This window comes from Triticum urartu, chromosome 4A (genome assembly GCF_056163025.1).
Source record: "Triticum urartu cultivar PI428250 chromosome 4A, HENAU_Tu73, whole genome shotgun sequence".
Taxonomy (NCBI): domain Eukaryota; kingdom Viridiplantae; phylum Streptophyta; class Magnoliopsida; order Poales; family Poaceae; genus Triticum; species Triticum urartu.
This window is the reverse complement of record NC_141876.1, coordinates 28,751,728-28,765,145: the sequence shown is the minus strand read 5'-3', so window position 1 is coordinate 28,765,145 and position 13,418 is coordinate 28,751,728. Positions and strand designations below refer to the sequence as shown.

The 13,418-nt window shown below is 47.5% G+C and overlaps 1 protein-coding gene and 1 pseudogene across 1 annotated transcript; both read right to left on the bottom strand.

Annotated features, from left to right (window-relative positions):
- Positions 1–2,428: 2,428 nt before the first annotated feature.
- Positions 2,429–2,938, bottom strand: LOC147974593 (scarecrow-like protein 34). Its single transcript, XM_087519513.1, has one exon. The coding sequence runs from the start codon at positions 2,936–2,938 to the stop codon at positions 2,429–2,431; it is 510 nt and encodes a 169-aa protein (XP_087375639.1).
- Positions 2,939–5,379: 2,441 nt separating this feature from the next.
- On the bottom strand, positions 5,380–5,947 carry LOC147974592 (uncharacterized; annotated as a pseudogene).
- Positions 5,948–13,418: the final 7,471 nt, after the last annotated feature.

Sequence of the window (13,418 nt, the reverse complement as noted above, 5' to 3'; positions counted from 1 at the left end):
CCCAAACTTGCAAAATGCTACTCCACCATACCTCAACTTGCACTAGATGTGATGATTTAGTCCCCGGCCTATCACAGCACGACAAGTGGCAGCCAGCAGGCCGGACAAGTTGTCGCCTGCACTTTTACAAAAAAAACACTGCGTTTTGTCTCATTAACCCCCGGTACATGCAGCTCTTCTGTTGCTCCGTGTCCTGAATTTCGAGGAGGCACTGGCAAGGTGTGGCGGTTCCGCTACTCATACTGGAACAACAGCCAGAGCTACGTCCTCACCAAGGCTGGAGCCGCTTCGTGAAGGAGAAGGGCCTTGGCGCCTAAGACATCATCGGGTTCTACCGCTCCGCCGCCAGTAGCACTGGCGAAGGCACCAAGTGTTAGAAAATAAACCGTGACGCGTGTGAGTCCGTGGTCACCAGTGTGTGTGCGTGTGTATGTATAGGTCTACACCGGACGCCGGTGCATGGCTGCGTGGGTGCTCGAGTTCGATCCGCGGTCCATTGGCGTCGTGCGCGCGTAGAGCCAGCTAGTTAGTTGGATACGTCGTTGATGTCTACTACACAACCTTCTTCTTGTAGACATTGTTGGGACTCCAAGTGCAGAGTTTTGTAGGACAGTACCAAATTTCCCTCAAGTGGATGACCTAAGGTTTATCAATCCGTAGGAGGCGTAGGATGAAGATGGTCTCTCTCAAGCAACCCTGCAACCAAATAATAAAGAGTCTCTTGTCTCCAACGCACCCAATATAATGGTAAATTGTATAGGTGCACTAGTTCGGCGAAGAGATGGTGATACAAGTGGTATATGGATGGTAGTTAAAGGTATTTGTAATCTGAAATTATAAAAACAGTAAGGTAACTAATGATAAAAGTGAGCGTAAACGGTATTGCAATGCGTTGAAACAAGGCCTAGGGTTCATACTTTCACTAGTGCAAGTTCCCTCAACAATAATAACATTATTGGATCACATAACTATCCCTCAACATGCAACAAAGAGTCACTCCAAAGTCACTAATAGCGGAGAACGAACGAAGAGATTATGGTAGGGTACGAAACCACCTCAAAGTTATTCTTTCCAATCAATCCGTTGGGCTATTCCTATAAGTGTCACAAACAGCCCTAGAGTTCGTACTAGAATAACACCTTAAGACACAAATCAACCAAAACCCTAATGTCACCTAGATACTCCAATGTCACCTCAAGTATCCGTGGGTATGATTATACGATATGCGTCACACAATCTCAGATTCATCTATTCAACCAACACCTAGGACCTCAAAGAGTGCCCCAAAGTTTCTACCGGAGAATCACGACGAAAACGTGTGCCAACCTCTATTCATAGGTTCATGGGTGGAATCCGCAAGTTGATCATCAAAACATACATCAAGTGAATCACGTGATATCCCATTCTCACCACAGATACGCACGGCAAGCCATACATCAAGTGTTCTCAAATCTTTAAAGACTCAATCCGATAAGGTAACTTCAAAGGGAAAACTCAATCCATTACAAGAGAGTAGAGGGGGGGAAGAAAACATCATAAGATCCAACTATAATAGCAAAGTTTGCGATACATCAAGATCGTATCACCTTAAGAACACGAGAGAGAGAGAGAGATCAAACACATAGCTACTGGTACATACCCTCAACCGCGAGGGAGAACTACTCCCTCCTCGTCATGGAGAGCACCGGATGATGAAGATGGCCACCAGAGAGGGATGCCCCCTCCGGCAGGGTGCCGGAACAGGTCTAGATTGGCTTTCGGTGGCTACGGAGACTTCTGGCGGCGGAACTCCGGATCTATTGTGCTCTCGGATGTTTTTAGGGTATATGGAGATATATAGGCAGAAGAAATACGTCAGGGGGCACGAGGGGCCCACGAGGGTGGAGGGCGCGCCCAGGGGGGTGGGCGCGCCCCCCTGCCTCGTGGCTTCCTCGTATTACCCCTGACGTGCACTCCAAGTCTTCTGGGCTTGTTCTGATCCAAAAATAAGTTCCGTGAAGTTTCAGGTCAATTGAACTCCGTTTGGTTTTCCTTTTCTGCGATATTCTAAAACAAGGTAAAAACAGAAACTGACACTGGGCTCTGGATTAATAGGTTAGTCCCAAAAATGATATAAAAGTGTATAATAAAGCCCATAAACATTCAAAACAGAAGATAATATAGCATAGAACAATTAAAAATTGTAGATACGTTGGAGACGTATCAATCTTGCGTGCGGTCGTATCAGTAGTAGTTAGTTAATGTGTAGCGTGCATGCAATAGTCAGTTAGTGCATGCATGTAGATATCCGTTGGTTGCCAGCTGAGACGTACGCGTACAACCGCGCATTGTGGGCGCTGGCGAGTACGGATCGTGCGAAACAGTAGACCTGGCTCCCCGTGCCTGCCAGCCGCGCCTCCAGCCCCTCGGCGAAGCTGTGCGCCGGCCTCTACGTGGCGTCTCCCATCGGCCCGGAGTGCTGCTTGATCTGCCTGAGCAGCTCCGTCGTGCCCCGGTGGTCGCCCGCGGCCACGGCCTGCGCGCAGTGGGTGAGCATGGTGCGCAGGTCCACCGCCTCGCTCTTCTTCGCGCGTGCCGCCTTCCCGTTCTTCTTCTTGGCCTCGCTGTCCATGGCGAGGCGCGGCTCCTCTATCCCCTGCATGCATGCATCATACCCCTCCAGCATTATTTCGTCTAACATCTCACGGGCGCCGGTCTCCTCGATGTCCGGCATCATCGGCTTGCTGCTCCTGGCGGTCTCCGCCTCCAGGTCGTCCTCGTCGTACCTGTATTTGCGGCCCCGGCCATTGTCAGACGTCGGTGTTCCATTCGCCACCTCCTTCTTGATGGTGAAGCCGCGCTCCTTGCCGGGGATGGCCTCGAGGAGGGTGTTGTTGGTCGGCAAGAACTTGTTGGCCTCCTCCATGCCCTTGAGGAAGGCCGAGTTGAGCATGTCCATGTCACCGCCGTTACAGAAGAAGGCCGAGAGCAGCCCGCCCTGGCCGCCATCGCCATCTTCCGCTCGGCCTCCTCCTCCGCCAGACCATTTAAGATTGCGAACTCTGGGTGCCCGGGCTGCCGCTGTTCTGGCCGAAGAAGGCGTTGGCCCCATCGGCTGCGCAAGTTGCGCCGGATTCTGCTGGAACCCCGCAGCTGGGGCGTCAGCAAGGAACATGATAATGTTTAATTAGACAAGACGCATCGTGGGCGCTGGCGAGTGCGGATCACGCGAAAGTATCTTGTAAATCGCGCGAAACAGAAGAGCTGCATGTAGCGGGGGTTAATTAGACAAGATGCAGGGTGTTTTTTTAAAAGTACAGGCGACGAACTATCCGGCCAGCTGGCTGCCACTTGTCGTGCTGTGATAGGCTGGGGACTAAATCATCACATCTAGTGCAAGTTGGGATATAATGAAGTAGTATTTTGCAAGTTTGGGACTAAATCATCACATTTTATACAAATTAAGGTACATGGGGTGCTATTACCTCCTTTTCTTGGTAAAAAGAAACACATTGAGTACAGAGCATGCATGATTGAATCTCCGGCCGTCTCGATAGGCGTGTCTCGTGATTCAGCCGTCCACACTGATACAATTACACGTCGACCGTTAGTGTTGGTACGTACGTAGTACATAACGAACGGGGACGCATGGTCCTGGAAGGACGGCGTTGGCCGCTTCCATGAACAGAATAAGGTTCACACGAAAAAATCAATAACAGAACGTAATAACATGTTACAGTCTGAAATGAACTCTAAAATTGTAGACCTCGACGGAAATAAACTTCACATCTAAATCCCTGAAATATGTATCCTGACCTTTCAGATCTCAGTCATTTTGAACCTTTTGACGTTTCTAGGAGAGGATTTGATGACATGGCACTAGGAGTCTGGGATTGCTGACTTTGACCGAATCAATGACTGCCAAGGTGGGCCGTGGGCGTGCTCACATGCGAGCCACCGCCATGCCCATTTGACCACTGCTGGCTATCTGCGTTGCGCTTCGGCGCTGCCAGTACGAGCTCCACTGCCTGCCTCCTGCCCATGCTCTAGCTCGCTGCCCTGTCCTCAAACGATCTCCGTTTTGCCCGCGTCCCATGCTTCGTCCTGTACATCTTCGTCGCCGACTTCTCATTCTGCCTCGCGTGTGTCGTGTTTCTTGCTGGGAACAGATGAGTAGCACGCTTGTACATGCGTATATTTACGCGTTTAGCCGGTGCAATCAGAAGCACGCCCGTGGCTTGCTGGCTTGTACGTGCATATAGCCCGCGAACATTGATCAAGCTCTACAACAAGCCGGTGCATGGCACCAAGCACCGGATCGGAGCCAGGTAAAAATGTTCTTGGACCACCACGGCGACCCCCGCGTCCAGCACACCACGGTGGCTAGCAGCAACGTGCTCAGAAATCACAGGGTGATGTGGCTGCGCTCCGCCATGGGTGGCTTCGACTTCCTGGTGCCCCGTAGCCGAATTGCTGAAATATTACCACGGCGTGCACGCCTCACTAGATGCATGGCCCAGGTCTCAGCAAGTCACGCGGCACGGCGGCAGCGCTTGAGGCAACTGGCAAGGGAGCCAGTGAGGCGCTCTGCCCTGGCTTCAACTAGACGCGCCACCGCCTGAGCGACGAAGAAACCGACGATGTAAGGACGCCCGACAGCCCAAGCGACGCAGGATATGGCTAGACGGTGGGCAGCTCGCCGCTGTAGGAAGTTGGCTGTGCTGCCATGGCTAGCACCGAAAACGAGTAGGTCCTGGTACCCCAGCCGGCGATCCTCGCGTGGCCATGAGTGGTTGCCAGTGACACAGCTCTCGTGGCCGCCCGCACGAGGTGCAGTCCAGGGTGATGATGCTGAGTGCCGAGTGCTGACAAGGGGTTTGATTCTGTGGGACCCATCTGCATGTGTTGGCTGACTAATCAATCCCGGCCTTTCCATATGGTATGTAGGAATCCTCTGTTTTGGTACGACCTCAAGGTTCAAAACGACCGGGATAAGTGAAGTCATGGTACATATTTCATGGATTTAGACGTGAGGGTTTGTTTTCATCGAGCTCTACAACCTCAGGGTTTATTTTAGACTTCGCTCCATGTTTTTTGGAACGAAGACGCCAACAGCGTCCAACTATAAATTAATAAAGCCAACAGGAGTAAACCATCATAGTTCACACAAGTCATTGAACGACAGGCCATCAAAATGACCAAAAGATAAGAAATTTAAAGTTCAGCGATATCAGCATGCAAGCTAGCAGATCATCAGCACGTAGGCTGGCATAACAAAGTTCTAAAAGCTACGGGGACGAACAAAAGGTGCCGAGGATAAGGACGATGCAAAGTATCAGTCAAGGCCTGCATCTTGTCTCGCTTCCATCTGAATGCAGTGGATCTTTGCCATCGTCTCGGTCATGCGCTCCTCATCACGTGGTTTTCCCAACAGAGCCCAAGTCTGAGACCTCCAGGTTTTTGTCAGCAATGCGAAGCTGAGCGCTCTCGAGAGAAGAAAGATCTCCCAGCTTGGCCTTGGACCTCGCGCTCGGGGCACGTTGCCGCACCGGAGTCGCCTTGGACCTCTTCGCCTTCGCGCCCGCTCCCACCGACGCCAGCGCCGCGCCAGATCACCCCAAAGCTGCTCCGACTCTGCCACCGCACACACCTTGGCCGCCGGCTTCCGGCCCGCCGTCTTCTTGTGGGGTCTTCTCGATCCAGCCGAGCTGCGGTGCCCAGAGGGAGGGGTAGGAGCCGAGTCGTCGTTGAGCACACATCCCGCATCCACGCCACCAGTAGCCACCAGAGAGTTGTGGTCCGTGCCCCCCACGTCACCTAAGAGCACCATATCCACCATGGGAGCCAGGGATGGCGAACCCAAGTGGGAACCGTACTCATCAAAAGAGACAACAAGCGTCCTGGCCAGCGGAGGAAGACTGACAGCAGTATCCTGCGTAGCCACAGCCCGAGAACCCCCGTCCAGCATCCCAAATTTATCCCAAGTCTCGGTATCAATGGAGGTGTCGTGCATGCTTTCGTCCAGCTCATCTTCTTGGCCACCCATCACCATATCCTTGGCCATCGCCGACCCGCACGCGCCTCCCGTCGGCTGCTTGGACCTTGATTTGGTAGCCTTCCCCATTTAACCACACCTCGACGAAGCCGTTGAGCTTAATTGTCTGGCGAAATGCACGCCAGCTTCATCCTCATTGGCCCCAGCCGTATGAGAGAGAGCTCATCCACCACAATGATACGACCCAGCATCTTGAGACCTTCCATCAGATGCTCCACACGGCGATGCTTCCTGGGAATGTCGTGGAGCTGAACCCACGTCTCTGGCATGACCATAGGTGCCACCTCCTCATGCAGTGACTCCCGCACCCGAGCGGTTATGTCGTTGATAGAGAGGAAAAGTTTGCCGCTGGATTTGGCCATATGGAGCAAATTACTCGAGGAAAGATAAACGAGAAATAATTGTCCCCAACCTGGGCAACCTGCCAATCCCAATCACCAGTCACCATGTGTTTAAGCTCTTGCTTGAGGACAAGGAGCGAGAGTTGGCTCGGATCTGCAGAGATGATAGCTGCGTTGTTGATTTTCAGATCCGCTCCTCCGTCCATCTCCTCATCCTCCTCAAACTGTTCCCATGATCTGGAGGTTTAGGGCCTTCCCACGCGTTGGGCATGCAGCCGAGACGTGACCCTCCTCCTTGCACAGCACACACAGCGGCTCGAACTTGCATTTGGACTGGTAATGCCCCAAGTGACCACACTTGAAGCATTCCACATCCGAGATCTCTTCCACTGGAATGGGCGCATTGGCCGAGCCTTTGGGGGCTATAAGGCCTGTTACACATTGTGTCATCCTGTAAGCACCACTTTTGCTTGATCACGCTCGCATTTGCCTTCCTATGCTCTAAGCTTTGCTGTGTCACTGTCCAACGTGCTTGAATGCTTGATCAGGTAAGATTCTTCCAGCAATAGACTAGTCCTAAGTTCTAACGTGCATCTTTCACGGGGCTATCAGCCAGAAAGTAAAACCAAAACATGGCTAGCAGCTAAGTCTGGGATTCTGGGATCAGTAGAACTGTGATGACGACTAAAAATGAAAGTTGAGTTCCTAAGGCCGCCCATTCCCAATGCAATGTATATTCCTTCTCGGTTAAAATATGCAAAGCTAGGTATATGTCAATAGCTCAAGAAGCCAGGTGAGGCGGGATTGTGTATGTATGTTGTGACCTAGTTGTGAGTGCACATATATACACATCCTTTTACAAGGAATAAATGAATGGTGAGGTTTGTGGTAGGTGAAGTTGTACTTTACATCAATTGCAGACAGTTTTACCATCAGAGACAACCATAGACATTTCATCATCTCGAAACATTCCACACCGGGAGGTTGTTTCATGTACACTTCCTCTTCCAGAACACCATGAAGGAACGCGTTCTGTACGCCTAGCTGTCTGAGACTCTAGCCCCTGGACACAGCAATGGACAAAACGAGACGAATAGTTGCAGCTTTTACCACTGGACTAAATGTATCCTCATAGTCAATACCATACCGTTGCTTGAAGCCTTTTGCCACAAGTCTTGCCTTGTAGTGACCAATAGTGCCATCAGATTTTCTCTTGATTCGAAACACCCACTTGCAATCAATGAGGTTTTTACCATGTTGTGGAGGGACCAAATGCCATGTTTTCTTTCTCTTCAATGCCATGTACTCTTCATGCATGGCCTTCTTCCAATTTTCATCGGCTAGGGCTTCATCAAGTGTGTAGGGTTCACCTGGTTCACCTGTGGAGCACACCATACCATATTTTGTAATATGCTTATAATTAATTAGTTGAATTACCCCCTATTGCAGCCATGTACGTCATGGTGTTGAGGTAGCTGGCACGGGTGGCGCAGAGGATCCTGTGCAACCTGCAGGTACAGTAGGAATCGATCCCGAGGCAGATCCCAGCGAAGCAGCAGCAGGTTCGGCAGCAGATTCCGCCAGCGGATCTTCTGTGGCGGTAGACGACGGTGTGCAACGGCGCGGCTCCGTAGAAGATCCCAGCGGACGGGGCTCATCATGACGCCGCGATGGAGAGGCGGCATCCGCTGCGCCAGAGGCGGGTCCCGCGCCTGTCGGCCGACTCGGGTTGCGCCGTTTGTAGCACACGGGTTGGACCGGAAACCGGGCCCCCGAAGACCCAATAGGAGGCGGACAGGCGACGCCGCGTGATTCGCTCGGGTTGATGGAGACGCCGCCGCGAATCGCTGGTGGCCGCGTGGCACACGCGGGCTCGCTCACTGCGCGCGCTGTCGGCGGCTCCATGCGCAGCTGATGGTGCGGATTCCTGAGGGGATTCTGTCCCCCTGCCAGCAGCGGCGGATCCCGAGGACTATCTGCTGGGCAGGTCTGACTCTGCCATGGGAACTGATCCCGAGGCGGATTTGTTCCCTGGTTCGGGGCACATGAAATATGGCACGTGCACTTCATTTTCTGCATCGTTTTGCATTCCGTTTTCTTCTGCAACATCACACAACTCATGCACAATAGTTTGAGGGTTAGTCAACATATGATCATCATGGTTTCGTTCCCCTTCATCAAGGCCAGTGAGAGAAGATGGTAGAAGGAAGGTTTCTTTACGGAGTAAAGCACCGGCGTTAGGATGAAGGTCGGCAAAGGGAAATGTGTTCTCATCAAACACAACATCACGGGAAATATAAACGCGCCCGGTGGAAACATCTAGGCACTTAACCCCCTTGTGTTGGGCGCTATAGCCAAGGAAAACACATTGTTTAGATCTGAACATGAGTTTGCGAGAGTTGTAGGGACGGAGGTTGGGCCAACATGCACAACCAAAGACTCATAGAGATGTGTAGTTGGGCTTGACATGAAGAAGCCGTTCTATGGAGGTTTCATTGTTTATGACACGGCTTGGGAGCATATTGATGATATGAACAACGGTGAGGAACGCTTCATCCCAAAACTTGAGAGGCATGGAAGCACTGGCTGAAAGAGCTAGACCAACTTCAACTATATGCCTATGCTTGTGTTCGACAGAACCGTTTTGTTGATGAGCATGAGGGCATGACACATGATGTGAAATGCCAAGTGTTTGAAAGAAGGAATTTAATTTCTCGTATTCCCCTCCCCAGTCGGATTGGACAACAATGATCTTGCTATCGAACTTGCGTTCAACAAGTGCTTGAAAGTTTTTGAACACTTGAAAAACGTTGGATCGTTTCTTAATAAGATAGATCCAAGAAAATTTGCTATAGTCATCAATGAAACTTACATAGTACGTGTGTCTACCAACAGAACTAGGAGCAGGGCCCCAAACATCGGAGAAAATTAATTGCAATGGTTGAGTAGAGACACTTGTAGAAATAGGATAAGGTAATTGATGACATTTTGCTCTTTGGCAAGAATCACAAATAGTTTCAACATTTCGCTCACCAACAAACGGGAGCTTATTTTTCCTAAGCAAACGTTCACCAAGAGGAAAAGAGGCATGCCCTAAACGATCGTGCCAACGTGTTGAAGAAAGTTTGACAACACCATAGGCTTTTTTATTGAATCTCCTAAGCTCCGGAATCAACGGGTAAAGCCCTCGAACGCATCTACCTCTATATAGTACCTTCTTCGTGGCGTGATCCTTTATCAAAAAGAAAAAGGGATGGAATTCAATAAAGACATGATTGTCAATGGTAATGCGATGAACGGATAGGAGATTTTTGTTGGCACTAGGAACATGCAAAATTTTGCGAAGATGAATTTTACGAGAAGGGGTATGATACGTCTCCGCCGTATCTATAATTTTTTATTGTTCCATGCCAATATTCTGCAACTTTCATATACTTTTGGCAACTTTTTATACTATTTTTGGGACTAACATATTGATCCAGTGCCCAGTGCCAGTTCCTATTTGTTGCATGTTTTTTGTTTCACAGAATATCCATATCAAACGGAGTCCAAACGGGATAAAAATTGACGGAGATTTTTTTGGAATATATATGATTTTTGGGAAGAAAAATACAAGCGAGACGGTGCCCGAGGGAGGCACGAGGCAGGGGGCGCTCCCCTGACCCTCGTGGCCACCCCGTAAGGCGGTTTATGCCCTTCTTTCGCCGCAAGAAATCTAATATCTGGATAGAGATCGTGTTAAAATTTCAGCCCAATCAGAGTTATGGATCTCCGGAAATATAAGAAAAGGTGAAAGGGCGGAATCTGAGAACGCAGAAACAGAGAGAGACAAAGAGACAGATCCAATCTCGGAGGGGCTCTCGCCCCTCCCACGCCATGGAGGCCAAGGACCAGAGGGGAAACCCTTCTCCCATTTAGGGAGGATGTCAAGGAAGAAGAAGACGAAGGGGCCCCCTCTCCCCTTCTCTTCCGGTGGCGTCGGAACGCTGCCGTGGCCATCATCATCACCGCAATCTTCACCAACAACTTCACCGCCATCATCACCAACTCTTCCCCCCCCCCTCTATGCAGCGGTGTAACCTCTCTCTTACCCGCTGTAATCTCTACTTAAACATGGTGCTCAACGCTATATATTATTTCCCAGTGATGTATGGCTATCCTATGATGTTTGAGTAGATCCGTTTTGTCCTATGGGCTATTTGATGATCAAGATTGGTTTGAGTTGGATGTTTTATTATTGGTGTTGTCCTCTGGTGCTCTCTGTGTCGCGCAAGCGTGAGGGATCCCCGCTGTAGGGCGTTGCGATACATTCATGATTCGCTTATAGTGGGTTGCGTGAGTGACTGAAACGCAAACCCGAGTAAGGGGGTTGTTGCGTATGGGATAAAGAGGACTTGATGCTTCAATGTTATGGTTGGGTTTTACCTTAATGATCTTTAGTAGTTGCGGATGCTTGCTAGAGTTCCAATCATAAGTGCATATGATCCAAGTAGAGAAAGTATGTTAGCTTATGCCTCTCCCTCATATAAAATTGCAATAGTGATTACCGGTCTAGTTATCGATTGCCTAGGGACAAATAACTTTCTCGTAACAAAAAGCTCTTTACTAAAACTAACTTAGTTATGTCTTTACCTAAACAGCCCCTACTTTTTATTTACGTAATCTTTATTATCTTGCAAACCTATCCAACAACACCTACAAAGTACTTCTAGTTGCATACTTGTTCTAGGTAAAGCGAACGTCAAGCGTGCATAGAGTTGTATCGGTGGTCGATAGAACTTGAGGGAATATTTGTTCTACCTTTAGCTCCTCGTTGGGTTTGACACTCTTACTTACCGAAAACTGTTGCGATCCCCTATACTTGTGGGTTATCAAGACCTTTTTATGGCGCCATTGCCGGGGAGCAATAGCGTGGGGTGAATATTCTCGTGTGTGCTTGTTTTCTTTATCACTAAGTAATTTTTATTTGCTGTTCTTAGTTGTTCTTTGTCTTTAGTTATGGATATGGAACACGAAATACCAAAACAATTAGGTGTACTTGCTCCTCATGGAGATGAGGAACCTCCTAAAACCCTCGATGCTCGTTATGTGACAGATATTATGTACTACTTTGATAATCCAGAGAAAACCCCATTCAATTTGGTAATGGGAGACACGTTGGATCAACATGAATACTTTAGGGATTATCACTTGACTTAAAAAGGGAAACTATTATGGGATCAATATATGTTGTATTGGTATGCTAGGCAACTATGCTTGAGATATGATTATACTTGTTTCTCTAGGATGAAGGCTCCACACCTTCCCTTTTCATGTGAATTTAATGATAATGAAACTTTGGCTTCTTATGCTAGAGGTATATATGACTACTATGATGTGGAACAAATAGAAAATTTTGTTACTTTTATGGGTGCTTATGAAATTGAATCTATGTTCAAAGAATATGAAAATCTTTATGATGCTGTCTACAAACCTGAAAATTTAGCTATCCTTAAATATTGTTATGAGAATTATGAATACAATTCCGATATTGATGCGTTTATTGAGAAAGTCTCTGTTGTCCCAGAAGAGACTAATATTTTGCAGGAATCTATGGAAGAAGAAATTGATGAAACTGTGAGCTCACTGAATGAAAAAGATGAGGAGGAGAGCGAAGAACAAAAGGAGGAAGAGCGGATTGATCACCCGTGCCCACCTTCTAATGAGAGTAACTCTTCAACTCATACATTGTTTAATTTCCCTTCGTGCTTACCGAAGGAGGAATGCTATGATAATTGCTATGATCCCGTAGATTCTTTTGAAATATCCCTTTTTGATGATGCTTGCTATGCTTGTGGCCAAGATGCCAATATGAATTATGCTTATGGAGATGAACTTGCTATATTTTCTTATGTTAAACATGAAATTGTTGCTATTGCACCCACACATGATAGTCATATTATCTTTTTTAATTCTCCAAACTACACTATATCGGAGAAGTTTGTGCTTATTAAGGATTATGTTGATGGGTTGCCTTTTACTACTACACATGATGATTTTGATAGATATAATATGCATGTGCTTGCTGCTCCTACTTGCAATTATTATGAGAGAGGAACTATATCTCCACCTCTCTATGTTTCCCACACGATAAAATTGCAAGAAACTATTTATACTATGCATTGGCCTTTACTATGTGTGCATGAATTGTTCTTTTATGACACGCCGATGCATAGGAAGAGAGTTAGACTTCGTTATTACATGATATACGTTGCTTTGTGCTCACTACTAAATTACAAATCATTGTTAATTAAAATTGGCTTTGATATACCCTGGGATCCGGGTGGATTCATTACTTGAGCACTATATGCCTAGCTTAATGGCTTTAAAGAAAGCGCTGCCAGGGAGACAACCCGAAAGTTTTAGAGAGTCATTTATTTCTGTTTAGTGCTTTTATAAAGTTTAAAAACAAAAAAATAAAGAGGGGAACCTAAAACTTTTTCAAAAAGAAAAGCGAAAGTGAGAAAGACGAGCATTGTTAAAATGGGAGCTAGCCTTGAACTTTGTTCATGCCCATGGAAACTTTGTGACCCTTGATTACACAAACTTTTCAACAAAAATAATTATCCCCTTGTACAATTCCATTGTATTATAAAAATAATGTGCCAAGGTTTGCCTTTAGAATGTTTACTTTGCTTGTTGGTTTGTACGGTGGAGGATATAAACTTTGGCTGTAGTGCGCGATTTTACATTTTTTACTGGAACGTCAAATGGTTCTGATTCATTTTGCACTGTCTTTCTACACAAATTGTTTATTTTTCCTAATTTTTGCATAATTTTTCAAGTATCATAAGTATGGTGAATGTTCAGATTGTTACAGACTGTTCTGTTTCAGATAGATTCTGTTTTTGATGCATAGTTTGCTTGTTTTGATGAAACTAACGATTTATATCAGTGGATTAAGCCATGGAAAAGTTATATTACAGTAGACACAATGCAAAAACAAAATATGAATCGATTTGCAACAGTACTTAGAGTAGTGATTTGCTTTATTATACTAACGG

What these genes read in the sequence shown, in the direction of transcription:
- LOC147974593 (XM_087519513.1), bottom strand. Translation starts at nt 2,938, where the DNA reads ATGGACATGCTCAACTCGGCCTTCCTCAAGGGCATGGAGGAGGCCAAC.